The sequence below is a fragment of the Sciurus carolinensis genome, chromosome 2 (genome assembly GCF_902686445.1).
Source record: "Sciurus carolinensis chromosome 2, mSciCar1.2, whole genome shotgun sequence".
In the NCBI taxonomy this organism is placed as follows: Eukaryota; Metazoa; Chordata; class Mammalia; order Rodentia; family Sciuridae; genus Sciurus; species Sciurus carolinensis.
The window spans coordinates 190,379,831-190,405,095 of record NC_062214.1 but is presented as its reverse complement, the minus strand read 5'-3'; the positions used below and the strand labels follow the sequence as shown (position 1 = coordinate 190,405,095).

Below are 25,265 nucleotides of genomic sequence, written 5' to 3'. Positions count from 1 at the left end.
GGCTGGCTTTGAACTCTCAATCCTCCTGTCTCAGCCTCCAGAGCTGCTGGAATTATAGGCCTGTGCCACGTGCCCAGCGTTCTCTGCTTCTTTAAAGTTCTTTGGATTATGTGGCATTTAGCATGAGTGACTCCATTTTGGTTGTGACTGGCCTCTTGGGACCTGGGGCAGAGCTCAGCCCAGAACAATGGCCTCCCTTAACTGTTGTCTTATTAATAGTCCACTCCACAAGCCCAGGAGGGCCCCTGCTGAAACCACAAACACACCACATGCCCCATCTGGGGCCAGAGAGAGCGAGGCCCGGCAGCGCACTGCTCTGCTGTGGTGGAGGTCAGTAGGTGATAAGGCCTCCATAGGGTCAGTGGGCAACACAGACCCCTCCAGAGCCCTGAGTCTCCATCTCCAAGTGGCCACACCAACCTCCCCCACCCACTGTTAGGTCGGGACTTAAACGGCTACAAGGGAGGGAACAGAACAACTGAGGCAGTGGGCAGTGCGCCAAAGAGCAACCGATCAAACACGGACAGATAAGCCCCACTGACCCCCGCCTATTCCAGCCTATAACGACCTGGGCGGCCGGGGCCACGTGTGATTTTCTCCGGCTCTCCACCCTGGCCTATTTCCCGGGGGCTGGGAATTTCACCCGAGAGCCAAATTCCAATAAAGCTTTGCTTCGGCCGTTTCTGTTGGCTTTTGTCTGGCCACCAGCCCTCGCCCTGGCCCTCGAGCTTACATTTGGTGCAGAAATTCAGGAGGGTTTGGGGGCCTCCCCCATCAGGTTGAGGTCCACCCTCTCCCTCAGACGAACCAGGAGATTCCGTTCCATTCTGCTCTGCTCCGTTCCGCTCCACCCGTTTCTCTTTATTTGGCCACAGTTCCCTGGGTTTTCCCATTTTCCTGTTTGCTATACTGTCGCAAGCAATAAGAGAGGAATCAGGTTTGGTTCCAACGAGTGGATTTTATTCATGCAGTGCACACTCAACACTCCTAATGACAGCAAGTCACAAATACATTGAAGAGTCACTCCCTGTTCACCTAGAGTCCAATCCCTATGGACTTACTCCATGCAATGTCTCTTAGCCAAGAAGTCAGTCAGCAAGACTGAGGAGATTCTTCTCAGCCGTAGCCTCTCTCAGCTCCTCGGATGTCTTTGGATGTCCTTGGGTGTCTGATAAGCCAGAGGCTGGGTGGCAGTCGTTGCTGCGGGAGAGGTGGTCAGTTGTCTGGCCTTGGTGATAACAGTCGATCAGCATTCAGTGATGGAGGAGACAGCAGCCGGGGCAGTCAAGAGACAGAGCCACGTGGAGTCCTCTGGTCACGGTGCTGCTGACAGCTTGCTCCAAAAGTCCAGGGGTTTAAGTCGTGATTTTCAGCCCAGTCACGCTCTGGTCTTCATTGACAAAGACCAGAACACGACTAGACCAGGAGCCCCCACTCAAATCACAGGTCAAGGTTCATGTCGGCATTACTCAGGAGTGTCATCCTGCCACACAGCAAGTTTGTCACCAGGTGCCTTTTATGATTTTAGTTTTACAAGTTCAGGCAAATAACAAATACAGCTTATTATTACTGCATAACACACAACAGTAGCAGTTCCTGTCCTTTCCTTGTCTCACTACACATTCCGATTTTTACTCCCCGATAAGCAGGGTCTGTCCGTAAGTCACGCGTCCCTGATAAGCAGGGTCTGTCCGTAAGTCACAAGTGCCACAGACCCCACCCGTTCCATTTGGGCTCTGGTAGCTGTGGAGATGTCCTAGCCTCCAGTTAACCCCCGTTTATTTCACTCTGGACCCCCAAAAGTTGAAAGACGTTTTGGCTTTTGGCCAGTCCACCATTTTGGGGGAGTGTTCACAAGCGGGTATTGGAATGCCTTTTTCTTCTTCTGTGCACCCCAAGTAAAACTGGATGTTGGTAGGTGATGAGGACTCCGTAGGGAAACATTGGGAACCCCCTAGACCCCAAAACTCCTTTGGGCTGCCTCCACCATAATTTCACTCAATTAGGACTCGCCCAAGATTCATACATAAGTGGCAGTACATTTTAGATAATGGCTCAAAACGGCCACCAGAGGGCACCCACGACCATTTGCAAGCTTTTTGGATTTTGTGTGTTCGCCCCACCATTTTTTCCATCTGTTCCATCACCCAAGTTCTCCTCACTAGGGATGGTCCCAAACCTCTCCCCCTCCTTACTCTGGCCAGACTTCCCCCTCCTTCCTGTCCTCCTCCTGCAAGCCCCCTCCTCCTGCAGATGCAGCTCCTCCTCCTCCTCCGCAGAGCCCTCCCACCTCCCCTCCACCCACTCCGTCCCCTCCTCCCCTGTTAGCGCAGGCACACCGATCTCATCAGACCCTCCGACCGCCTGACCCACAGCTTCTTTGTCCCCTCGGGGATGTTGTTGGTGCAGAGGGCATTGTGTGAGTCCACGTTCCATTCTCACTCCAAACGTTTAGGGTCTTTCTCTGCTGATTCCTCTACTTATATTTAGGAATTTAGATATCTTTCCCAGACTTATGATCTCACTTGGCATGTCTTTCTTCTGCTCTCACCCCAGACTAACAACCCTGCATCCAACAGACACCACAAGATCATGCCAACCAGGTCCACCTAACGGACATAACTCTCCCCACGCGCACAAGAAAAGCCTTTTACCTGAACTTCAACAAAGTAAGAATTAACAGCCATGTCATTTTTCCAGGACTCTCGTTTCCTTTTCCTTAAATTCTGTATTTTTTGAGCTCACAACATTGATGTTTTTTGATCAGTCCTATTTTTATTCAACTCAAGTTTTTGAATATCTGCTACATTGCAATGGAAATCTCACCTATAAAAACTACAAGGCCTTTGTTTTTGTGTTAGGTGTATATTGTGTTGTCTGTCTCTTGTGTGTCCAAAAATCATGTACACGATATCAGGACTTGCCTCACAAGTATCCGGGTGGTCGAATTAAAAATGTGAATCACTTGTTTCTAGGACTTTTCTCCAACAGAAAAGAGATGGCAGATACTGGTCAAAGTATACCTATCTGACATCTTGGTTTGTACAGTAAAATAAGTAAATTGGATTTGACACATATGGGATTACTCAAATGTGTTTCTTGGAGACATCTGATTAATTTACAGGGTTATAGTAAATATGTTCCTATCTTCCAGGTACGAAAGTCTTTAAAACAGAAAATATGTCAGACTGCTGTTCTCCAAGCAAAGCTTGTCTGTGATGGTACTTTATATTTTAGATATAATGTTATATTGTGTTAACTAGTGTTTATATAAACTCTGAAAGCAAAATATACAAACTTTGTAAAATGACATTTAAGAAAGAGTGTGAAGGGTGATAGCGAAAAATGGGACAACAGTGACTGAGACTGGGGTCTCTGATGACCTCACAGCTGTGGCATGCCTGAGGCCTGAGAGTGTTCCTGTGCATGGCTGCTGTGGCAGTCCCCTCCCTGGGGAGGCTCTGTGCAGGAGTCCTCTCAGCTCTGACATTGGTCTCAGGCACACAGCTCCTGGGCAGGAGCTAGATAACCAGTGTTTCATCAGCTCCCTTCTCTGGTTCCTGCCCACTTACAGTAACTTGGGACAGTGAACTTCCTTGAGAGCTACACAAGGCTCCTAACATTGCACTTTGCAGCTGTGAAAAAGTTACATAGATGTCCTAGTCTCTCTAATTTCCTGGAAACAAAGAATAATGCTTACATAGTCTTTAACTAGATAATAAGAAATATATAAATAAAGATTGCTGGTGTAACTCTTTAGATCTGCATTTCCATCAAAGAACAGAGCTCCATCTGATCCCAGCTTACTCTTCAAAATCTGTGTTTATAAAGCTTTATTTTCCAATCCTCCTTTTCCCTTTGCTGGACCTGAGAGTTTGGTCATGCTGGTTGTGGCAAAAGAGACAAAAATCAGCTTCAGAATTAGAACACTTTGCCTAAGATTTATGAAGAACCCTGTCTTACCTGAGATAAGGCTCTGCCTCACCCACCCTGCTGCATGTTAGAATGGCTCCAAAGTAAGCCAGACCTTAACTCATTTAAAGTTGTGTTCAAAAGTTTGATGTTTGTTGTAAAGATTACTGTGATCTCAAACAGGGGATATAATGAATAACTCAACTGAAATTCAAGATAGCTATTGCACAAACTGAATGTTTTGCTGTTGGTGATACCATTTTATATTTTCCTTGTAAACTCTGTAACTGTTACCTGATTGATGTTTTGCAGAAGTACTGCTTCAAGAACAAACAATGTAAATTAACTTGAAATAGTAAGCCATCACCTATAGAACAGATAATATACACCTCAATTAGATGAAAGGGGATAAATAACTGTAAAATTATAGACATTGAAGTTAAAGCCCAGTACTCTTACTTTATGACTGGTGAGACTAACTTGTTGGATGTTTAAGATCAAACTTAGAGACTGAGATTAAAACAAAGGGACCAAGAATACCAGTTTGGCTCTTGCCCTCAGAGTCAGCCTGAATCCAGGGAACAAGAGAACTTCTCTTAGGGGCTTTGCAACTCTGGGCCACACAACCTCCCGATCAGGGAGACTGATCAGACCACTGGAGGATGAAAATCCAATCAGTGGAACTGCTGCAAAGAAGGGTCATGAAAAAGGGAGACATTCCTGATGCTTCCAAGGGAAGCCACCTCACTGAGGAGACCCTGCCTAACAAACAGTACTAATGGAGCCAAGAAGCTGCTCTTAAGTTCCCCACGAGTGACCCCTGTGGGAACTCAGCCGATTCTTAACAGACAGGAACAGGTCAATTTGACCGGCTTGGTCTTAAACACCTAGCAAAACAGTGAAAGCCAAAATATAGCCATTCTTGGGCACTTAAAAGAAACAATAGTTAGATGTAACTTAAGATGTACACTTGTGTTAACCCCCTAGAATAAATAAAGAGTGATAACTATGAAGAGAAACTGCCAGAGTCAGGAGTTTTGGTCTATTTCAGGCCTACAGATCCTTCTAAGCTACACAGGTAGGCTTAATCTATGCTTGCTAGTATGATTATCTAGCCCTTAGTCACAGAAATATAGAGAGCTCTACTAAACACAGGTTATACCATCAAGAGGACTTGGTTATGTGGTCACTGCCACCCAAAAGCTAGAACAGCAACTCCAGAAGGCAGTAGAAGCATCTGCTGCCTCCCTGGCATCCATACAAAGACAAATAATATTTATTGCTCAAGTTTCCTTACAGAACTGCCGAGCGCTAGATACGATCGCAGACAAAGGGGGAACACGCTCCTTCCTAAGAGTAGAATGTTGTTGCTGCGTCAGTGAATCCGGTCTGATGGAAAAAAAGGTCGACATTCTCAGACATCTGAGTGAAAGGCTAAAGCAACAGCAATCAAACGACCCCTGGCAGGATGGCTGAACTCCACTCTGGTCACCTGGCTGACCCCTACCCTTACTCCCCTATTTGTGATAGGATTTCTGCTAACAATTCCTCCCTGTCTTCTCAGGTTTGCCTGGAACTGCATGAGTGAGGTTGCAGGGTGACCTACAACCAGATGCTCCTACACCCTTACAGCCGCATCCCCACCGACGTAGAACCCAAACCGTTTTGTCCCCATGATGCCCCCTAACACACAGGAAGTAGCCAGATGGACTCTGGCACCCTATATCACCAAAAAGGTCGGGGTGTTAGGTCGGGACTTATGCAGTTACATGGGAGGGAACAACTGAGGAAGCGGGCAGCGCATCAAAGAGCGACCAGTCAAACACGGACAGATAAACCCCACTGACCCTTACGTCCACTGGTCACTCAGCAGGACCCCTGCCTATTCTGGCCTATAAAGACCCTGGGCAGCTGGGGCCACATGCGATTTTCTCCGGCTCTCCACCCTGGCCTGTACCCCAGGGGCTGGGAATTTCACCCAAGAGCTAAATTCCAATAAAGCTTTGCTTCGATGTTTCTGTCCACTTTTGTTTGGCCACTGGCCCTCGCCCTTGAGTTTACACCCACCACCCTGCAGGGCTGGGAACTTTCACTGTCCTCCCGGGTCAGTGTCCATGGGCTGCACAGCTAGCCACGTGCACAGCCGGACACCACAGGAACAGGGCGGCTTCTGTGTGGACCTGAGCAGCTTCCTGGCCACTTGGTGGCTCCTGAGCACAGGAGTTGGAGGAAAACTGCCCTCCCCAGCTCCCTGGCCAGCACGGTCAGAAGTGGCCAAGTGAGCAGGCGACTAGTGTAGTTTGACAGAGGACGGATGGTGAAGAGCCGGTGTGACCTGGTCGTCAATACCTCCGCCTCAGTGTCCTCGTCGAGCGCGTGGGCAGAAACATCCCTCTTGCAGAGTCTCCATGAGAACACAGGGAGACGGCGCCTTTCTCGAGTCTACATCCTGGTCATGCCCAGCCCAGGCAGCCTCCTGGGGCTGTGAGCTGGGCCAGGGGAGGTGGGGCCTCAGCGCCTGGATGCCAGAGCCCCTTGAGCCCATGCCCACACCGTACTCCCATGTCCAGACTTTTGCTCTAGAGCTTGTCCCTTGGCTGGACACAGGGGCTGGTCTTTCCAGCTCAGAGGTGTCGACGGTGGCCCTCAGGTGCCGGGAGTGGTCTGTCAGCCACTGTTGGCCTCACGGCTGTGACGGGGGCTGTGGCGTCAGGAAGGCCCCCAGGAACCAGAGGGAGACCATCCGGGCAGGAACACAGAGCAGACCAACCGCTCTCAGCCTGGTCCAGGCGCCACCAGGACGCAGAGCCCTCTGTCCCTCCCCCAGGAGCATGCAGAGAGAGGAGAAGCCAACCCAGTTTGGGGGGAGCCTTTAAGCTCTGGGCTTCTCGGTGGCTGCAGCAGGTCCCCCCGTCCTGACTGATGTAGCCAGAATTCATCAAAGTCATTCAACCATTTTCACCTCCCATCCTGGCCTGGCATGTGGCCTAGGACCTGAGAGGCACCCAAGGCAAGGAGAACAGCCTTCAGGAGGGATCGCCAGGGGAAGGCTGGCGACACAGGGCTTGGCACATGCTCACGGGCCCCTGGCAAGAAGGTGCCAGGAGGCTGCGGGGCACACAGGCAGAGTGGGGCTGCGGAGGATGAGAGCAGGCAGGACAGGCCAGCAGGGACCGTCCCCCACCCCAGCGCCCTTGACCAGTAGTTTACAGGGGACTGTGCTCTTCAGAGTCAAAGCTGCTGATTAGTCAAGGTTACCTGAGAACAACATGAACTAACATAATGAACAGTCAGAGGTGACACATTCTTTTAAAAAATTCCATTGTGCTAGTCGAACAAAGAACACAGGGAACAAAGTTCGAAGCCCGCATGAGGCAAAGATGTCCTGTTGAACCCAGAACTCTCAAGATCAACTGCCTGTATTTCCAAGGTGACTTTCAGCATCATATTTTCAGGAAGAAAAGTGCCTTGTGACAGGGCGGAGACCCAGAAGCCTCCCACTGAGCAGGGTGCGAATCCCACGCCTCCCTTTCTCTGCCCTCCTCAGTGGCAAGATGGGAAAATGAGACCCACCTGTCAGGTTTCCTCCCTGAAAACTGCCATCAAGACTGCGGGCTCCGTGAGAAGGGCTCTGGGTGGTGCCCGGCGGCTCCCCGTCTCTGGTCACTGGCAGCAAACCAGCTCAGAAGTAAATCACAAACCTGGTCACGCTGGGGCTGGAGCTGATGGGAGTGAAGCTGGACCCCGAGGGGTGGGAGATGATGTGGTCGTGACCCTGGGAATGAATGGGCCCAGCAGGGCCAGGGTGGACGAAGGCGGGTTCACCTCCTTGGGGGTCGTCCTCCCACAGCGAGCCCGCACAGGCGGGAGGGACAACAGGCAGATGTGGCAGCCAGCGTGGTTTCGGGAGTGTCCTGTGCCCATGGGCCCACAGAACATCTCATGGACACTTGGGATGGTCTCCAGGTCTGCTGCAAGCCGAGAGACCTGGGGTCCCTGAGGAGGAAGCAGGGTAGGGAGAGGGAGCCTGCCTCCCCCGACCACGACAGCACCTGTTCCAGGGTGGCTTCTCCTGCCCCGGGGCCCCGCCTCCTGCACGCCTCCCTGTGTGCTTCTGTCTGAGCTCACAGAAAGGACTAGAACAAACTGTCACACTCAAGTGGAGGAGGCGTACCTCACCATAACGGGGCTGCTCTGAGGGAGGCAGGCGGAGGGGCCATCCGCCGAGGGGCGTTGTAACCCTCTACAATTCGGGAGGTCTGCCCTGGAGGTTGCTTCCGGTGCAGCAGGCGCAGCAGGCCTTGTCAGGTTCTTTACTTGAGGGAAACTGAGGCTCTGAGAGGGAAACAGAGGACGGGCCGCTCAGGGGCTGCTGGGAGAGGCAGATCGGGGTCAGTCCCTGTGGGAGGGCCTGGCCCGGACCTGAGAGCAGACTCAAGGCTGTGGCCTTGCAGGAAGGACAAGCCACTCCCTGAGCCACGCTGCTCTCTCTCGCTGAGTGAGGAGAGTCTCCATCTCCACCCTGTGTGGCGCATGCTGTCACCAGGTGACGTTGGTGTGGCTTCTGCATCTCTCCACTGCCAGGCCCTGGCCCGGGAAGGCCCGTTAGGGTGTGGCCTTTCCTGGTGCTCGTGTGGCCTGGGGAGGCAGGACAGAGTGCGCGTTGCCCTGCGTGTCTGTGCGTCTCCGTGTGCGTGCGCGGCTAAGTGTCTTCCAAGCATGAACATCGGTAGAACCTGAATTAAGGAAGGCCACAGGGCTCCCAGGCATTATCCGCCTGATGACAGGAAACAGCCCGTGAAATTTTCTGAAGTGTCGCTCACGCTGTGGGTCAACAGCGCCAGTGATCCTGGTGCCGCTCTTCCCTGGCGTGGCTTGCAATGGCCTTGAGACGGCATTCGCTGGGTCAGACAGCCTCGGCGTGCCCCAGAAGCTCCCCGGGCTGGAACACGCCTGTGGCCGCTCGGGAAGGCGGTGTCCTTCCCTCGGCCCCACACGTTGCGATGCTCGTTTTTCCTGAGCGTCTGTCTGGCCTTTAGGTTGACACAGGGAACAGAGGTAGGCTTAGTGAGTACGAGGGGTCGGGAACTTCTTAGGATTTGTGGGTCAGTAGAGCTGATCCTTCCCAATCAAACCCGGGGCCTCTGTGCCACTTGGCACTGGGCCACTGTCTCGGGTCTACGGTCTTAGGGCCTGAGAGACACTTGGCGGGTCCTGGCGAGAAACTTCCCAGGTCACGCTGCAAAGGAGAAACTGCCTGTAGCCAGCCACACGATGGCCCATGCCTGTAATCCCAGTGACACAGGAGGCTGAGGCAGGAGGATCCCAAGGTCAAGGCCAGCCTCAGCAAGGTAGTGAGACCCGGTCTCAAAACAAAAAAATTAAAAGGCCCTGGGATATGGCTCAGTGATAGAGCAGCCCTGGGTTCAACGCTGATACTAAAAAAGGGAAGAAAAGAGCCCTACAACTTCAGCGAGTAGAATAATCGAACGTCCCATGGATTAGGCACAGTTCACGGCTCTTTTATTTTTCTTCTTTTTTTTTCGGTACTGGGGATGGAGCTCAGGGACACTTAGCCACATCCCAAGCCCTATATATGTTTTATTTAGAGACAGAGTCTTGCTAAGTTGCTTAGGACCTCACTAAGTTGCTGAGACTGACTTTGAACTTGCAAGCCTCCTGTCTCAGCCTCCTGAGTTGCTGGGATTCCAGGTGTGGGACACGACTCTTCACATGAGGAACCTGCTGCTTCCTCTCTGCGACGCTGAGGTGTGTCTCAGCAGAGAAGACCCCTGGGTCAGGGAGTCACAAGGCTGCTCCCACCTCCCCACTGATGGCCGGGCTCCAGCTGGTTCCACTGCACTGACCAGGTCAGGGAGGGCAGCAAGGCCTCAGGTGACAGGGGCACCTTGCAGGCAGACACCTGGCCAGCTTCAGGAGGCGCCCGAGGCTCGTGTCCAGCACAGAAGGGCCCTGCTCACATGGGAACTCAGTGTCCCCACACTCCTAAAGTGGCCTATAAGTCCCCGAGGGATGCACGTGAGTGAGGAGCCAACTCAGGGGGCAGGTGAGCCAGCGAGTCCTTCTCCACCAGCCTCCTGAGCTGACTTGGGCAGTGCTCGGGGCTTCTCCGCCTGGCTCGGCATCCCGGGTCCACCCAGGAGAAACAGAGGCACACACAGCAGCAGGACCCACGGGCAGAGCTGGATCTGAGCCCAGGTGACCGAGCCTTGGCCGTGCTGCTGGGAGACTCCGGGAGGGTGAACCGCCTGGCTCTGCCGCCCCCAGCACACAGTGGGCCCACAGGGTGAGCGCTGGGTGGGAGCTGACCTGCGACCCTCCCTCCTGTGGCCCCTCCACACGTGGACTGGCTCGGCCACCTGTCTTTGCTGGTCTCTGCCCTGCAGAGGCTGGAGGAGGAGGCCTGGGCAGCCCCTGCCCTCTTCTGCAGCTGGGCCTCTGCCTCCCTCTCCTCACCCGGCTCCTTCGGGAATCCAGCCCAAGCCAGAGACCCAGTCAGGGGCTTTGCACTGCATGTCCCCACCTCCCTCAGGGAGAAAGGGGGCCCTTGTAGCTCAGCCCAGGAAGCTGGTTCCCCAGAATTCCTGAGGAAGGTCCAGGGTCCTCTCCCCCCTGTCACCGGCCCCTCCCTCCTGCCCCAGGGGCCTCTGCCCTTGATCTCCAGGTCCCCCAGGGAGCGGTGTGTTCATTAACTCCTCAGGTGACCTGGCTGCCCAGTCTGCCCTCCTCACTCTCTCTTGATAGGTTCAAGGCTTTGCACCCCATCTGTCAGCCCCTCGCCGTCCTGAAGGCTGTGGGTCTGCAAAGCCCCGCCTCTGCCCAGGAGCTGCCCTCTCGGCTCCTATCTGGATGGAAGTTTTGACACCTACGTTTATTTCACTTAATTTCCCCCATCCTATTTTAAAGAAGAGGTTCAGAGAGGTTCCACTATTCCTCGGGGGTGGCACAGCTTACTCTTGGCAACCTGGAAGAGAATTCAGGTCTGTTTTAATTTCCTCGTGCCCCCAAAACTGATCTTCTAGAGAGACCAACCTCGCCATGTCCACAATAGGTCTGGAACAATATTGGTGGCCAGGACAGAGCACTGGACTGCTGACAGGGCCTTAGCTATGTATGTGCAGGGCCCTGGGGACAATCGTAGCAGGGTACTTCAAGGACACTGCCCTGACCCCAGGGGCACTGTGCTCCAGGTGGACTGTGGACCCCGTGGCTCTGAGCTGCCCCCTGATGCTCAGGAGACCAGCTGTTGTCTCCTGCAGGGCAGGCACAGCAGCCTCAGAGGAATCCTTGGGACCCTCATCGTCCTCACCCAGGAAGGAGAAACATCCCAAGTGCCTGGGTCCAGGGGACACTTTGGCTCCATGTGGCAGATTCAACCAGGTCTTGTGTAACTCAACCCACATTGCATAGGAAAGTCCCGTCCAGTCCAGAAAGAGGACAAAAAATTTGGGGTGGCAAGCCCTTCTGCAAGGGTGCTCCACAGGGGACACTCCAACATCTGGAGAGCTTTATTGTCACATCAGGGACTGCAGCGTTACCCCAGACACCTAGCGTTTTCGAGGCTGCTGCCAAACCTGCAGCAGTCCCATGGCAAGGTATCTCCCAGCTCAGTAGTCTACACTGGCAGGACCAGGAATCTGCCCAGCCCTGAGCAGTGGCCACACTCCCAACTGCAGAGGAGTTAGAACTACGGGAACCACCCCAGCTGCCCACAGAGCACCGGGCCAGACTGGAGGCAAGTCTGGTCCCAGCTCAGTTTGACCTGCTGTGTGGTCTTGAGTGAGTTCCTAAACCACTCTGAGTCTTGCTTTCCCCCATCCTGTAAAATAGAATAAGACGTGCTTCGAGACCAAAGCTAATGTCCATAAGTGTCAAGGACCAGGGTGATCTTGGGGCTCTTTATCAGTAGCTTTTCCCAGGTCAGGAATGTCACAGGACTCAAACAAATACCAAATTCAGGTGGCTTATGAAGTGGGGGCCGCTGTGGTTGGGAGAAGAGGGAAGTGCACGAGGTGTTTGGATCCGGGGCGCCTGGACTGGAGTCATGCAGGAACACAGCTACTCTGTGTTCTGGCTGTGTGTCTTGGCAAAAGGTCCTGCCCTCTCTGGGCAGCAACTGCTCCATCTATTGTATAATGGGGATCGGAGACGGGCAGCAGAAATGTTTCTGGTGCTTGAAAGTCCTTCCTGATCCTGACGGAGCCCATCTGCTGGGTACCCGAGCAGTTCCCTTAGGCTTCCTGTGCCTCAGTTTCCTCGTTGTACAGTGTGGGCTTTGGCACTTACAGATCAAGGTCATTGTAGCTGCAAGTGGAGTGGCCAAGCGCGTGGGCTCAGGACCCAGCCTGCCTGGCGGGTGAGCTGGTTCTGCTGCTTGACTTGCTGGCTGACCTTGGACGTGTGCCTTAACCTCTCTGGGCTTCAGCTTCCTCAGTAATGGTGGGTAGTTACAGTTCTCCTCTCCGCACTGACAAGAAAGTGAAGCGTGAACACGGGCGAGAGCAGGGACAGAGCTTGCCAGAGGGACAGCCTCGCGCTGGTTTGGGTATTTTCCTGGGTTTCTTCAGTGATGAGTCTTGGCACATTTCGTACTGGGCAGCTCATGGTGAGGGGAGGTCGGTCTGGACTCATGGCTCAGGATCCATATCTGGGGAGGGCTTTCTTGTCTCCCAGATGTCGTGAGGTGCACAGGGGATCCATGGCCAGGCCCAGGGAGCACGTGTGTGTGCCTCCTCCGACCTCTCATCCAATACCTCCAGACTCAACCACGGGGCTGCACCCCGAGGCCCTTATTGGGTCCTAAGTGCCTGCCCGGAGCCTCGTCCCGTCTCTGCGCCCTGGAGACCTCGCCACGGGGACTAGCCCGGGCGTGGGCTTCAGGTGCAGCGAGCCTGTCATCATTGCGGATGGGGACGGGAGAGGCCCGCCCAGGCTGGGCACGCGGCACAGGGCCAACCAACAGACTGTTCTGCTTGGTGTCAGTCACTGGCCAGGGAGTGGCCTTGGCCGGTGCTCAGGACGCGGCCCCGCCTGTCTGTCTTGCAGGACGATGCCTTCCTGCAGCTCCTGGGGCCTCCTCTTGCTGGCAGGCCTGTGCTGCCTGGCCCCAGGCTTCCAGATGGCAGAGCTCCAGGAGATAGACTCGTCTGATCACGGCCACCAGCACCAGGAACCTCTGCCCTGCCATAATTTCTCCGCGGACATCATCGACCTGGCCTTCACCTTATACAGGGAGCCAGCCACCTGGTCCAGACACACCAATATCTTATTCTCCCCCGTGAGCATCGCTATGGCCTTTGCGATGCTCTCCATGGGGACCAAGGGTGACACACACACCCAGATCCTGGAGGGCCTGAAGCTGAAATCCAGGGGGACGCCTGAGGCTCAGATCCATGAGTGCTTCCGGCACCTCCTCCTCGTCTTCCAGCAGCCGGGCAAACGGCGGCAGCTGACCATGAACAGCAGCCTCTTCATCCAGAGAAGGCTGAAGCTCCTGGATAAGTTCCTACAGGACTCCAGGAATCTGTACCACTCAGATATCGTCCCCGTCAACTTCAAGAACATCAAAGGAGCTAAGAAACAGATCAACAGTCACATGGAGCAGAAAACCCAAAGAAAAGTAAAGGGTCTGGTCAAGGATCTGAAGAACGGCACGACTCTTGCCCTGGTGAACTACATTTCCTTCCACGGTAAGGCGGCGCCACCGGCCTGAGCAGGTTCCAGAGAAATAATCCAGGTGGTGCTCAAACTTCCACTTCCTAAACCTTCCTTAGCAATTGGGAAAGGAACAGGGCAGGCGGTCCACAGGGCAGCTTTCCACTAGGGAACAGTTTAATCCATTCCCTGAACCAAGGAGGCCGGGGAGGAAGAGCCAGCACAGGTCAGGGGTCATCTCTGCAGGACTTGTCAGAGCCCTGGCTGTCCTCAGGCCCCCTGGGAATCCCCGCCCGGGAGGGGCACATGTGACGTGTCCTAACCAGAGAGACACAAATGCAAGTTGAAGCAGGCGGTGGCAGGGAGTGGCTTGCATGGTGCTTTGGACAGCCCTTGCTCTGGAAGAGTGGCAGCTCAGGTGAGCAGGAGCTGGGTTCGAATCCCGCCTCCACCTGTCGTTGGCCTCCACATTGGACAAGGCATCTCACCCTCTTTGGGATGTGACTTCCTGTCTTTTCATGAACAAACTATACCCAATTGTCAGGTCTGAAAGGAGGACCTAAGTTACACAGGGGACTATGGGGCACATCATAGCTAAGCAGCTTGTGTGGCTCCCCAGCCGACCCAGTAGCCAGGACCACAGGGCCCAGGTCCTAAGGCAGCATCCACTGCCCCAGGGCAATGGCCTGGGGAGGCCAGAGGGGTCAAGGCCAGGGGCAGCTCCTCTCCATCTTGGATGCCTTGTTCCTGGTCAGAGTCCTGCCGTGCTGAGCCCCAGGCCACCATCAACTTTGCCAAACTTAGGGAGGATCTTGTCCCTCCCAACCCGACCTCCTCCTGTCCAACGAGATATGGAGGCTCAGGCTTCCCTGTGGCACCTGCCACAGCGCTGGTTGCGAGGGTTGGAGCTGTTGTACGGCACAGGGGAACTCCGGGCGTCTGTGTGTTGCATGTGACCAGGTCGAGGACTTAGGAGTGCCTGCAATGTTTGCCCTGAATACATTCAAAACCATGTCTCCACAGGGACAGGAAACTGTCAGGAAAGAAGTGCCTGGTGTGGTCATGCCCATTAAAGTCCTTACCCCCTCCAGGTTACTATTAAATCAACTTTAAGTCCCAGTACAGGGTTGCCTCTTTGGAAAAGGGGTTTTCAAAATAAGTCTGACGGTATCAAAACCCTAAAACCTCCTCCAGCTTTCAACTGTTTCCACATAAACCTTTCAGCAGCCCGACATTTCCTCTTAACCCCATCAGACAGATGCTGAAGCAGAGGCTCAGCGAGCTTCGCGGGAAGCGGGTCAGGGCGCCGTGGGGCTGCCCACGAACCCAAACCTTGCTCTCCCCCCCGCTCCAGCCAGATGGAACGAGGAGGCCGAGGCTGAGCGGCACATCACAGAAGACTTTCACGTGAACAAGAAGACCACAGTCAAGGTGCCCATGATCAACTGCCTGGGCAATTTCTTCCTGCATCGGGACAAGGAGCTGTCCAGCTGGGTTCTGGTTCAGCACTACCTGGGCGACGCCACTGCCTTCGCCATCCTGCCAGACCCGGGGAAGATGGAGCAGGTGGAGAAGAAACTGACCCAAAGGCACTTTGAGGATATCCTGAGCGCCATTGACCTGAGGTGACTCCCCAGCCCAGGGCCCCACATGGGAGCTGCCAGTGACCCGCAGGGAGGGGCCCTTCCGCAGGGCCAGGCACACCATCAGTGTCGGTAGGCTCAGAGAGGGGGAGGGACCAGCCGAGGGCAGACCCAGACCCTGGCCTAGAGGACTTCACTGCCCTCCAAGAACAGTGCCCGGCCCTTCACCCAGTACCTGGGCAGAAACTGCAATGCCAGCACGTTTGTCAGGACCAAGAACAAAGGCCGGGCCTGCAGGCCAGGGCGGCCCCAGGGAGGACTTGCGGGAGGACTGGTCGAGGTGCACAGGGGAGAGCCTGCATGGAAAGGCCCAGAACAGGAACAGGCCCCACCGGAAGCTCGGGGCACCTTCCCACAGGCTCCACCTCTCTGTCACGTCTAGGCTGGCTCACTGGGCCCCGGGAGCCACACAGCTGCGTGTGTGGCACAGAGCAGGGCATCGGGCACCCCAAGAGCCCAGCTGGGCGCTGGTGCAGGAGGCACACTGCAGACAGGCACACGTGCAGGTTAAACTGCACCCATGTCACCACCACAGGGCCACCCGGCCCCCCTGAGGTCCCCATACGGGACCGGGAACAGAGCACAAGGCAGCCTGGGACTGGTCCCTGAGCCCAAGTGCCAGTGTGTGGCCTCGCCCTGTCCCTGGGGACGTGGAGCTGAGTCTAGAGCACACCAGGTGTCCAGGATGCTAATGGACAGCAAGCCAAGGGACTTCCCGACCTGCCCTGGGAGGGGACAGGGCACTAAGTGGGAGAGTCAAGCAGGAGAGGAAACACTTTCTCAGCTCAGGGTCGGGGGTAGCAGAACCCCAGAAACTGAGAAACCCCTTCATTTCCTACCTTCATGCCAGGTCAGTCAATCTGCACTTCCCCAAACTGTCCATCTCTGGAACCTATGATCTGAGGATTCTCCTGAGCAGACTGGGCATCACCAAGGTCTTCAGCAACGGCGCTGACCTATCAGGGATCACAGAGAAAGCTCCCCTGAGTCTCTCCCAGGTGAGGGCACGTGAGGACCACGGTCCAGGGGTCTGCAGGCCGCCTCTTCCTTTCCCGGGACCTTTGAGCCCTTGGGCTTCTGTTGACCCACATTGACACAGAGAGGCTTAGGCTCAGTGACTGCAGAGATGTTCTGGAATCTTCCATCTGTGACACTGAGAGCTACTGGTGAACCCCCAATTCTGAATTATTACTGAGCTCAGACAAATGAGTCACTTGCTGAGGAAAGCGAGAGGGGACCGGGAGCAACCACAGGTCCACATGGGTGGACCTTGGGGTCTGGGCACTGGGAAGGTGACCACCAGAGTCCTCATGACAAGGAGCTCATGACCCGACATGGAAAGGGGGTACGTGTGGAGGTCCCATGGAGGCCGATGGTCTTTCTCTTGTGCAGCTGAGGTTGTGTCCAAGGGAAGGAGGGGGAGGGGAGTAGGCTGAGTCAGGCGGAGGCTGAGATGGGGCAGGGGGACCTGGGTGACCAACAGGGAGGCCATAGACAGGGCAGGCTGGTCCGGGAGGAGAAGGTCCCGTGAGGACCTCCGGGCATGAGGCTCCCACTAGGGGGCTGGTGCAGCTGGGTGGGCGGCTGGGCCTCAGAGCCCCTGTGCTTCTCTCCCCTCCAGGCCCTGCATAAGGCTGTGCTGACCTTGGACAAGAAAGAGATAGTGACCTCTGGGGCCACCAAGTGGGAAGATAACGCCTTGTCTAAGGCCCCCACTCTCCAGTTCAACAGGCCCTTCCTGCTCATTGTCAAGGATGAGTACACTAACTTTCCCCTCTTTGGCGCCAAAGTGGTGAATCCCATTCAGAAATAGCTGTTCTCCAGCTTCAGCCCCTCCCCTCTAGGCCAAGTCACATTAAATTGAGCTGGTCTGGGCAATGTCTGTGGGTGACCCGCAAATTCCTCACGCTGTGGTCTCTGTGTCTCCCTTTGTGTCCTGAGGGTGTGAGAACTCCAGGTCACAGCATCTCACAGTGACACTGGGTCATGCGTGGAAGGTCCCTGTGCTGCACAGGCATGTGCTGGCCAGCGGTGACTGACTGAGACCACATCCTTTGGGCCCTGGGCACGTCCATGCCTGAGATCTCAGTCCTGTCTGGGAATCCTGAGGGGGTCGTGGGGCTCGACAGCGGCCCAAGGCCCAGGATCCATCCAGAGTCCCCACACCCCCCATTTTCCCCATGCCCCCCAAGAGCAGGCCATGCCCACCCAACACCCCCCTCCCAGTTTTAGTTACCTTTTCGCTGCTGTGACCAAAAGACTCGACCAGAGCAATTGTAGAGGAGGATAACTTTGAGTCAAGTCATCTAAGAATGGGTAGTTTGGCAATTCAATGTCCTTGATCTCTTTCTCCGGCTTAGTAGCTCTGACTCGGCCTTCCACGCCACGTCCTTCAGAGTGGGGAGAGTGGACTTCCTGTCTCCTTCCTGATCTTGGAGGATTTCAGCCCTTCCTGGTTCAGTATGACCTTAGCTGTCCTATGTCATCTTAATTGTCTGGAGCTGTCTTTTTTTCTCTAGCTAATTTGTTGAGAGCCTCTATCATGAAAGGACTTGAGTTTATTAAACACTCCTTTGGGGCATCGGTTGAGATCCTGTGGCCCTGGTGCTGCCACTTCTCAGTGGCGATCTCCCATCAAGCCAGTGCCCTTGGACCCCAAGCCTTCTTATTTGGCACTTTTCCTACTCAGACTTTTGCAGGATCCCAGGAGGGGTTTCCCAAACCTGGAGATGTTCTGTAGGCCCTTTTCTAGACATTCCCATCTGAGCTTCCAGAAGGTTCTAGATTAGCACAGCTCCCAAGTTCTCTCCCCCATGCTCAGTAGGTCCAGCTGGCTCAGTCTCTTCACAGTCTGTTCTGGATGGAAAGTGGGGTTCCTAGTGGGACCAGCTCAAGGAGATCTACAGGCTTCAGGGTCGGAGATCACATGCCATGTCCCCTCCCCTGACTTAGTGTCTAAGGAACTCGTGGCCAGGTCTGAAGAACTCAGGACAGGGGCTCAAGAATAAGCCCACGTCTCTGGCACCCAGGATGTCCCATGCCACAAAGCCAGCATGTTCACTAGTGACCCAGGAGAGCAGGCTGGAGAGCCACCTCCTACGCTGACGGCTGTGGGACATGGGCATGTGTCCTGCCTCACGCCCAGAACAGGCCTGCTGGTGGGGAGCCAGGAAGCCAAGCCAGGAGCACTGGAGCCCAGGCAGCGCCCCTCACAGGGAATCCCTGCTAGAGAGCCACAGGGAGGGGCAGGACTGTCCTCCCTTCCCAACTCTGAAACAGCTCCAGTGGCCCTCAGGACACCTCGGGAAGATGTCAACCATGAGACTATCCTGAAGGAGGGAAATGCTGAGCTGGACCCTTCTGGGGTCCATCCACCTGCCCTGGGCCACAATTGCAGGCTCAGGACCTCAGGGCCCCTCCCAAGGCAGAGCAGAACCCCTCCTCTCCTGGGAAGCCACTGGCTGCACAGCAGGCCACTGAGCTCCAGGCCCGATCCTGTGCCCCCTCACCCACCTGCTGGGAAGTCAGATTCTGGTTTTCCAGAGCCAGGAAGGAAATAAAGTCATGTCCAGCTGACTCACATCTGTCCCTGCAGAGGCCTGCAGGTGGATGGAAGACAGGCCTGCAGAAGGTCAAAGTCTGGGGTTGCTATGGCAATGGCTCTGCTGTGAATGTGGGAAGCCCGGGTGTGATGGAGGAGAGGAGGGGAGCAAGTCATCTCGTCAGCTGTGAAGTGACAGCTCCTCTCGCTGATGAAGCTCGTCCCTCTCCTACTCAAAACCAGTCCAAGCCTCCCTCTTGCCAATAAGATGAAGTTCAAAGGCATTTATCTGCAAAGTCCTGCCTGTCCCTGTCCCTGGCAGCCTCTCCTGCCTCAGTCACTTCTCTTTCTTTCATGTGTCCTGTGATGCCAGCTACGGAAAGTCCTGCTTGAGCTTCCAGAAGGTTCTAGATCAGCCTTCAGTTCTCCAGCTCTCTCCCTTTCTCTCAGTAGGTCTAGCAGGGACACAGTCCCGCGTGTGTCCTGTGATGCCAGCTATGGAAGGTCCTGCGTTTCCCCAGGTGGCCTGCAGCTTGTCCTCCAGGCCTTTCTCAGCCAGGTCCCCGTCCCTGAGAGTCTGCTGTCTACCGAGGTCCACACCAGTGCTTCATCCACCCGAGCGGGCTGTGATCCTCCCTTGAACACTGCTGACCTGAGCCTCCTTCCCGCCCACCCCACCCAGCCCCTCTGACGAGGCATCTCGAGGCAGGGCCCTGTCCACCCCCCAGTCCTTGAGCTCCCCAGCCCCTGGTCACCCTGTAAAGCAGAGGACCACCCGGCACTTGATTAGTGAATGAGCAGCCGCGTGGATGTGGGACTTGACGGAAGAGCTGGGTGCGAGGTCACGGGCTCCTTGTTCTGGGCAGTACCTGGACACCCTTGGCCTGGCACTGATGGGGCACATGTTTGTTCCTGCTCCTCAGAGTTCAAAGGGCCCTTTGAGAGAATTAAAAATAAGCGACTGCAGACTCCATGCAGGAGAACCTGCTCCTCCAGAGCCGCCCAGGCCGCCTCACTGTGGCCGCCCGTGGGGTGTCTGGTCCGCGGGGCCCTCGCTGGGCGCCCAGGGAGGCCGGCTCCTCGGGTCCTCAGTGAGCAGCAGAGGAGCGGGCCTGCCCGAGAGGCCGTGGCCACCTTCCAGCAGGAGAGCAGAGGCCTCTGCACCGTGCGGCAAGCTCACCTGGGCGAGGGAGTGGCAGGCTGTCCTCCGGCACGCGAAGGCCCTGGACTCCAGCGCAGGGTGCGGGCATGTGTGCGCCTCCTGTGCGTCACGCCTGGTGCAGCGGGGAGGCAGGAGCGGGGCTGCGAGTTCCAGACGGGAGGACAAATGAGGACGCAGTGGCGGGGAGGGCGGGAGGCGGCGCTCTGTGGCGTCCACCTGGGCCCCTGTCTGAGGTGAGACCAGAACCCCAGCCCCAGGCTCTGCCATGCAGGAGGCCGGCCGCGCGCTCAGGAGACATCCGGCCATGGAGCCCAGAGCCTGCACCTGGCCCGTCCTCCGCCTTGCTGCCCTCACGCTCCGGAGGCCACGAGTCTGCACTCCAGGTGTTGGTCCACGTGAGGCTGCGAGAGGACGTGGGCCACCATGCTGCCCTGGCTCCCAGGGTCGCTGGCCATCGCCTCCGAAGGGCGGAAGGCTCGCTGCAGGGGCTGCTGCATGGGGCGCTCCCTCCCTCCCTCCCCCTCTCCTCCTCTCTCCCTCCCTCTCTCCCTCTCTCTCTCCTTCCTTTTCTCTCTTCGTTCAAATTTTCCCTATTTAAAATAACATCTTATGGGATCGGGGGCCCACCCTGCTCCAGTGTGACCCCATCTTATCTTACTACATCCCCAAGGACCCCATTTCCAGTTAAGGCCACATTCTGAGGTACTGGGACCTAGGACTTCCACATAAGTGGGAGACACAATTCAGCACAGGACACTGGGTGTGGTACATGGGCCTTCTCTGTGCCTTGGGTGCCTCAGCTGTGAAGTAGAGAGGGCCGTGCCTGGGTCACAACCCATGGGGCATTCCTTGAGTGTCCACATGTCCGCTTCCTCCTTGGTGCCACACAAATGGTAACTGTTGTTGTCATATTTCATCTTTAATCATGAGTCTGCTTTAGTGCAGGGTCACAGTTACACGCACTGGCTAGGGGCCAGGTTCTTTGCCTCTCAGGTGAAGAGGCTGGCCACAGTTGAGACAAGACAGGTGGGACAGGAAAAACCCTCTTTTCAAGTCATTTCTGTTCAAAATTCTTACAAACACTCACTGAGCAGAGCAAAACATGCCCCGCCCCGTGTGGAGTTGCCCACACCAGCCGGCTCGTGGCTGCCCTAGACGTCAGTGGACAGCAAAGCCATCCTGCCTGCCTGGGCCTTAGGTTGGGATGACACTCATTCTGGAGGAAGGATGCTAATTTCACCGCAGCCTGGGCAGAGTCTAGAAAGGACTCGACGGCCTTCAACCTGAGACCTAAGGCCTGGGAGACAGTCCACGGAGGCTCCCAGCAGGCGGAGGTAGCCCTCCCCAGTTGGCCACCTCTGCTGCTGGCTGCTGAGCAGGGCTGGGGGACAGAGTGCAGGGGCCAGCAATGTCACCAGGCTCTCAGAGTCACCCAGCAAGCACTCTGCATAGCTGCCTCCTGGCGAGCAGGCCTGTGCCAACACCTGGACGTGGGCTTGTGGCTGCTGAACGCAAGAGGCAGCTCTGTGCTTCGAACCACACGGTGTGGTCCCTCACTGTGGTCCCTCACTGTGGCCACCCAGGAAACCCCATGCTCTCTTCTCCAGCTGCTCAAGAGCTGCTCTTTCTCCTCTGTCCTCTCAAGTCTGTGGCCCCTTGGCACTGGGGGTTGTCCCTCCACGAGTGGCCACTGTCCCCTCACTGACTGTCTCCTGAGAGCACAGACCTGTGAAGACCTCGCTCCCAGCCAAGTCGCCTCCTATCACAGCACCTCCAACCTGTCATCCCCAAGCCTCTCTGCCAAGGGGCTGCCAGACCTGACGGCACCTCGACTTAGCCTGCAGCCCCCAGGCCCCACTGAGCCCCTCGTGGCCTCTGGGAGCCACTGACTCCCCTCACCCTGCCTGAAGGTCCTGCTGACCCTGACCCTGGCAGTGGCTCCCGTCTCCTCCCTTGGAATCAGCCGCTCCTTCCCCTGCATCTCTGTCCCCTCAGACAGCTCTCCTTCCTCTATGCAGGGTCTTTGTGGGACCCAGAGTTCTCTCCCTGTCTTCTCCCTGGTCCTCTCCTCCTCCGTATGGTCCCCCCATCTCTTGCAGGCAGGCAAGTGACAGACAGGTGACAGGCAGGTGGCCCACAGCAGGATCATTGCAGAGGCTGACGGCAGGATTGCCAGCCCCTCAGAGTGAGGAGACAGGGACCTGGGAACATCACTAAGACCCAAGGCTAGATCAGGAGCTTGAGGCCAAGGCCACATCCCAAATTAGTCAAGAGCCAGAAAGTGAGGGTCCAACGCCCCCGGCTTGCCAGGGTCTCGGCTGGTTTGGCACTGACTGTCCCACAGCCTGGGAAAGTCCCTCCTTCCCAGGCAAAGGGGGCTGAGTGGTCCCCCCACTGGGATCCAAGACTGGAACCCCGTTCACAGCAGGAACAGCCCCAAGCTCCTGGCGGGTGTGCCTCCACCCTCCAAGGCCAGGGTGGGCCCGGGCCCAGTACCCGGAGCAGAGGGCAGGCAGAGCCAGCCTCCGCCCACCGAGCAGGGTGGCAAAGGCCACCCACGCTCCTGGGCTCTGCCCCCAAAGCCCTTCCCCACTCCCAGCCCTCCCAGGCCCTAACAGGCTCCTGGAGCCAAGTCCCCCATCCTGACCACTGGCCCTCCCTGTGCCCCCACCAGGGTGCCATGGACTGAGCCGTGTCCTCCCACAATTCCCACAGGCCCTAATCTCCAGGTGACAGGATTTGGAAAAGCCCTTAGGAAGTACTTAAGGCAAAGAGGGTCGTGAGGGTCCAGGCCTGACCCAGGAGGGCGTCCAGCCTCCAGAACTGCAGAGAAACTTTCTTCCTGGGGTCTAAGCCACCCAGCATGGCCTTGGGCTACAGCAGCCCTGGCGACTAACCCCTGGGGTACTGAGCCCTGAGGCCCCCAGACCCCTCCCTTCAAAACTGACCTGCCCTCAGCCCCCACTTTCTCGGGGCCCTTCTGAGTGACAACATGGATCGTTCCCAGTTCCCCGAGATATTCCTCAATCTGTTGACTTGGAAAACCACACCTGTGGCGCCTCTCAACCTTGGATGGCCATAGCACGGGCAGTGCCCAGCCGGGAAGAGCCACAGGTTCCTGCGAGGCCCCCTCTTTCCCAAGGCAGTTCCGTCCGGGGGCTGTCTGGGCTCCTTCTTGCTCCTGTTGCTGCTGTGACCTCACCTCACAAACGCAGAGGCTGACACAGGACATTTATCCTCTTACGGCTGGGAAGCCGCATAGGCCTCGCTGGGCCACAGTCCCAGGTGGGCAGGGCCTGTTCCTTCTGGGGGCTCCAGGGGAGGGTCCTCTTCCTCCCCCTGGAGAGACACCCCCCGACCCCAGGTCCCCCCGCCCTCGGCGTGACATCACCTCCTCTCACTCCATCTCCGCATCTCTTCCTCTGAGGAACCTGAGATTACGCTGAGGACCCACCTGGGTGACCCGTGACGCTCTCCCCATTCCTAGGTCTTTACCCTAATCACACCTGGAAAGTCCCTCTTGTCCTGACAGGTGTCACGCACAGGTTCCAGACGGGAGGGCCCAGTGTACAGGTCACCTGGTGGACGTGCTCTCTCTGCGGCTGAGGTCAGGGTGCCCAGGGCTCTGGTGGACCGTGGGCTCTGGTGTAAAGGCCTCCCTCCCCCCAATCCCGCTCCTCAGGAGGCCGGCGCAGGACGCCACGCTAGAGGCCAGCCCAGGCAATGTAATGAGACCGTCCCTCGAAATACAGGAAAGTAGGAAACACAAAGTGGGCTGGGGTCGCTGCTGAGCGGCGGGGGCTCCTCTAGCAGGCTCAAGGCCCTGGTTTGGGTCCCCAGTGCCGCAAAGAAGAAACGTATTTTAAAGGTGTCCGTGAATACGAGTCCTCACCACTCCAAAGGCGCCAGAACCGGCCTCAGAATCAGGGGCAGGCAGGGAAGCATCCTGGAGGGTGTGGGGCCCTGCCGGCTGAACACGGAGGTCACGCCTCCTGGGTGCCACCCGTCCTCTGCTTTGCCAGGCCAGCTCTACGCCTGGCCACACCCACACACCGTCCTGGCTGGTGGTCACACACAGGGCCCTGTGATGAGGGAAGCTCCAGGCCTGGGGCCCTGGGAGCGTAACAGGGCCTAGCCAGCACCAGCACCAGCGTCTTGGGAACACTGTTCAAAGTGGGGGGCAGAGAGACAGCCCCGATTTCACAGTCGAAAAGGACAGATGGGCTGAGCCACGCGAATCCCAGCCTCAGCCCTTTCCTGAGCAAAGAGCAGGGGCCCTGCAGTTAGCTGGGCACTGGGCCCTTCATTCCCTAATTTGGTGCATGACCTTGAACGTCTCCTTTCCTTCTGAGCCTGTGGAGGTGTTGGTGTAATTGGGTGGATACAACGAGCACAGCATCACGCCATTGTGAGACTCTCTCATTGCCAGCAGAATGGGACTGTCCCTGGTTAATGAGAGCAGCAGCCCTGTGGGGAGGTGGCTCCAGTCAGCCCCTGGGTCCACAGGCGATGACCACAGAAAACAAAGAATGGGCCTGGCCAAGGGAGGGTGGCCGGCTGGGTGCTTTCCCCTCCCTGGAATGCAGCAGCTGGTGACCTGGTATTGCTGCCTCTCCAGGCTTGTGATGGCCACAGTAGGCTTGGTGACACTGAGTGGGTGGCCTGGTAGGAGCCTGTGTGCAGGCCGCTTCCCTGTGGCCAGCGTGTGGGATAGGCAGGGCCTGGGTGGGGCCAGGGGAGGGGACAGGGCTGCTGTGGTCCTCTGCCCTCTGCCCTGTCCTGAGCCCCGTGGACGGCTACCCAGCTGTGTGCACACCCGGCTGCAAGACAGAGTGAGTACAGGCGTTGGGACTGAGGTCCCGCAGGCTTGAGGCTGCTGGAACAGAGCGGCAACCTAGGGTATCTGGTCTGGAGGACTTGAAATCTCTCGGGAGTCTCAGAGGCACAGGAAGGGCCTCCGCAGTGCCAGGGAACAAGCTGGGACCCCGGAGCTACAGGGGGCTTCCCCCAGTCATGCTACCCTGGGCTGCAGACATAGCACAGGTGGAAGGAACAGATGGCCCTGTCTCCTCCTCTATCCCTCGGAGACGCTTCCTTCCCTTGCTTCTTTACGATTCTTGTGTGCATATGTAGGAATCTAGAACAACATGTCTTTTCCAGTTTTGTGGGGATTCTTAAAAACTTTAAGAGTCTCTGGCCGGTAGGCATCAGGCCTGCGGTCACTTGGACCACTCTCTGCACGGTGCTTCCTCTGCAGTGTCTTCGCCAGTGAGGTCCCAGGTTGCCTCTGTGACCCAGCCTGCAGGGAGGTGTGGTGTGATGCCTTTTTCTG

The 25,265-nt window shown here is 56.4% G+C and overlaps 1 protein-coding gene across 1 annotated transcript; it reads left to right on the top strand.

Annotated features, from left to right (window-relative positions):
* Positions 1-10,102: 10,102 nt before the first annotated feature.
* On the top strand, positions 10,103-17,068 carry LOC124978051 (putative alpha-1-antitrypsin-related protein). The gene is made up of 5 exons (XM_047542079.1): positions 10,103-10,219; positions 12,979-13,622; positions 14,942-15,212; positions 16,081-16,228; positions 16,852-17,068. The coding sequence occupies exons 2-5, from the start codon at positions 12,983-12,985 to the stop codon at positions 17,041-17,043; spliced, it is 1,251 nt and encodes a 416-aa protein (XP_047398035.1). The 5' UTR covers positions 10,103-10,219; positions 12,979-12,982; the 3' UTR covers positions 17,044-17,068.
* Positions 17,069-25,265: the final 8,197 nt, after the last annotated feature.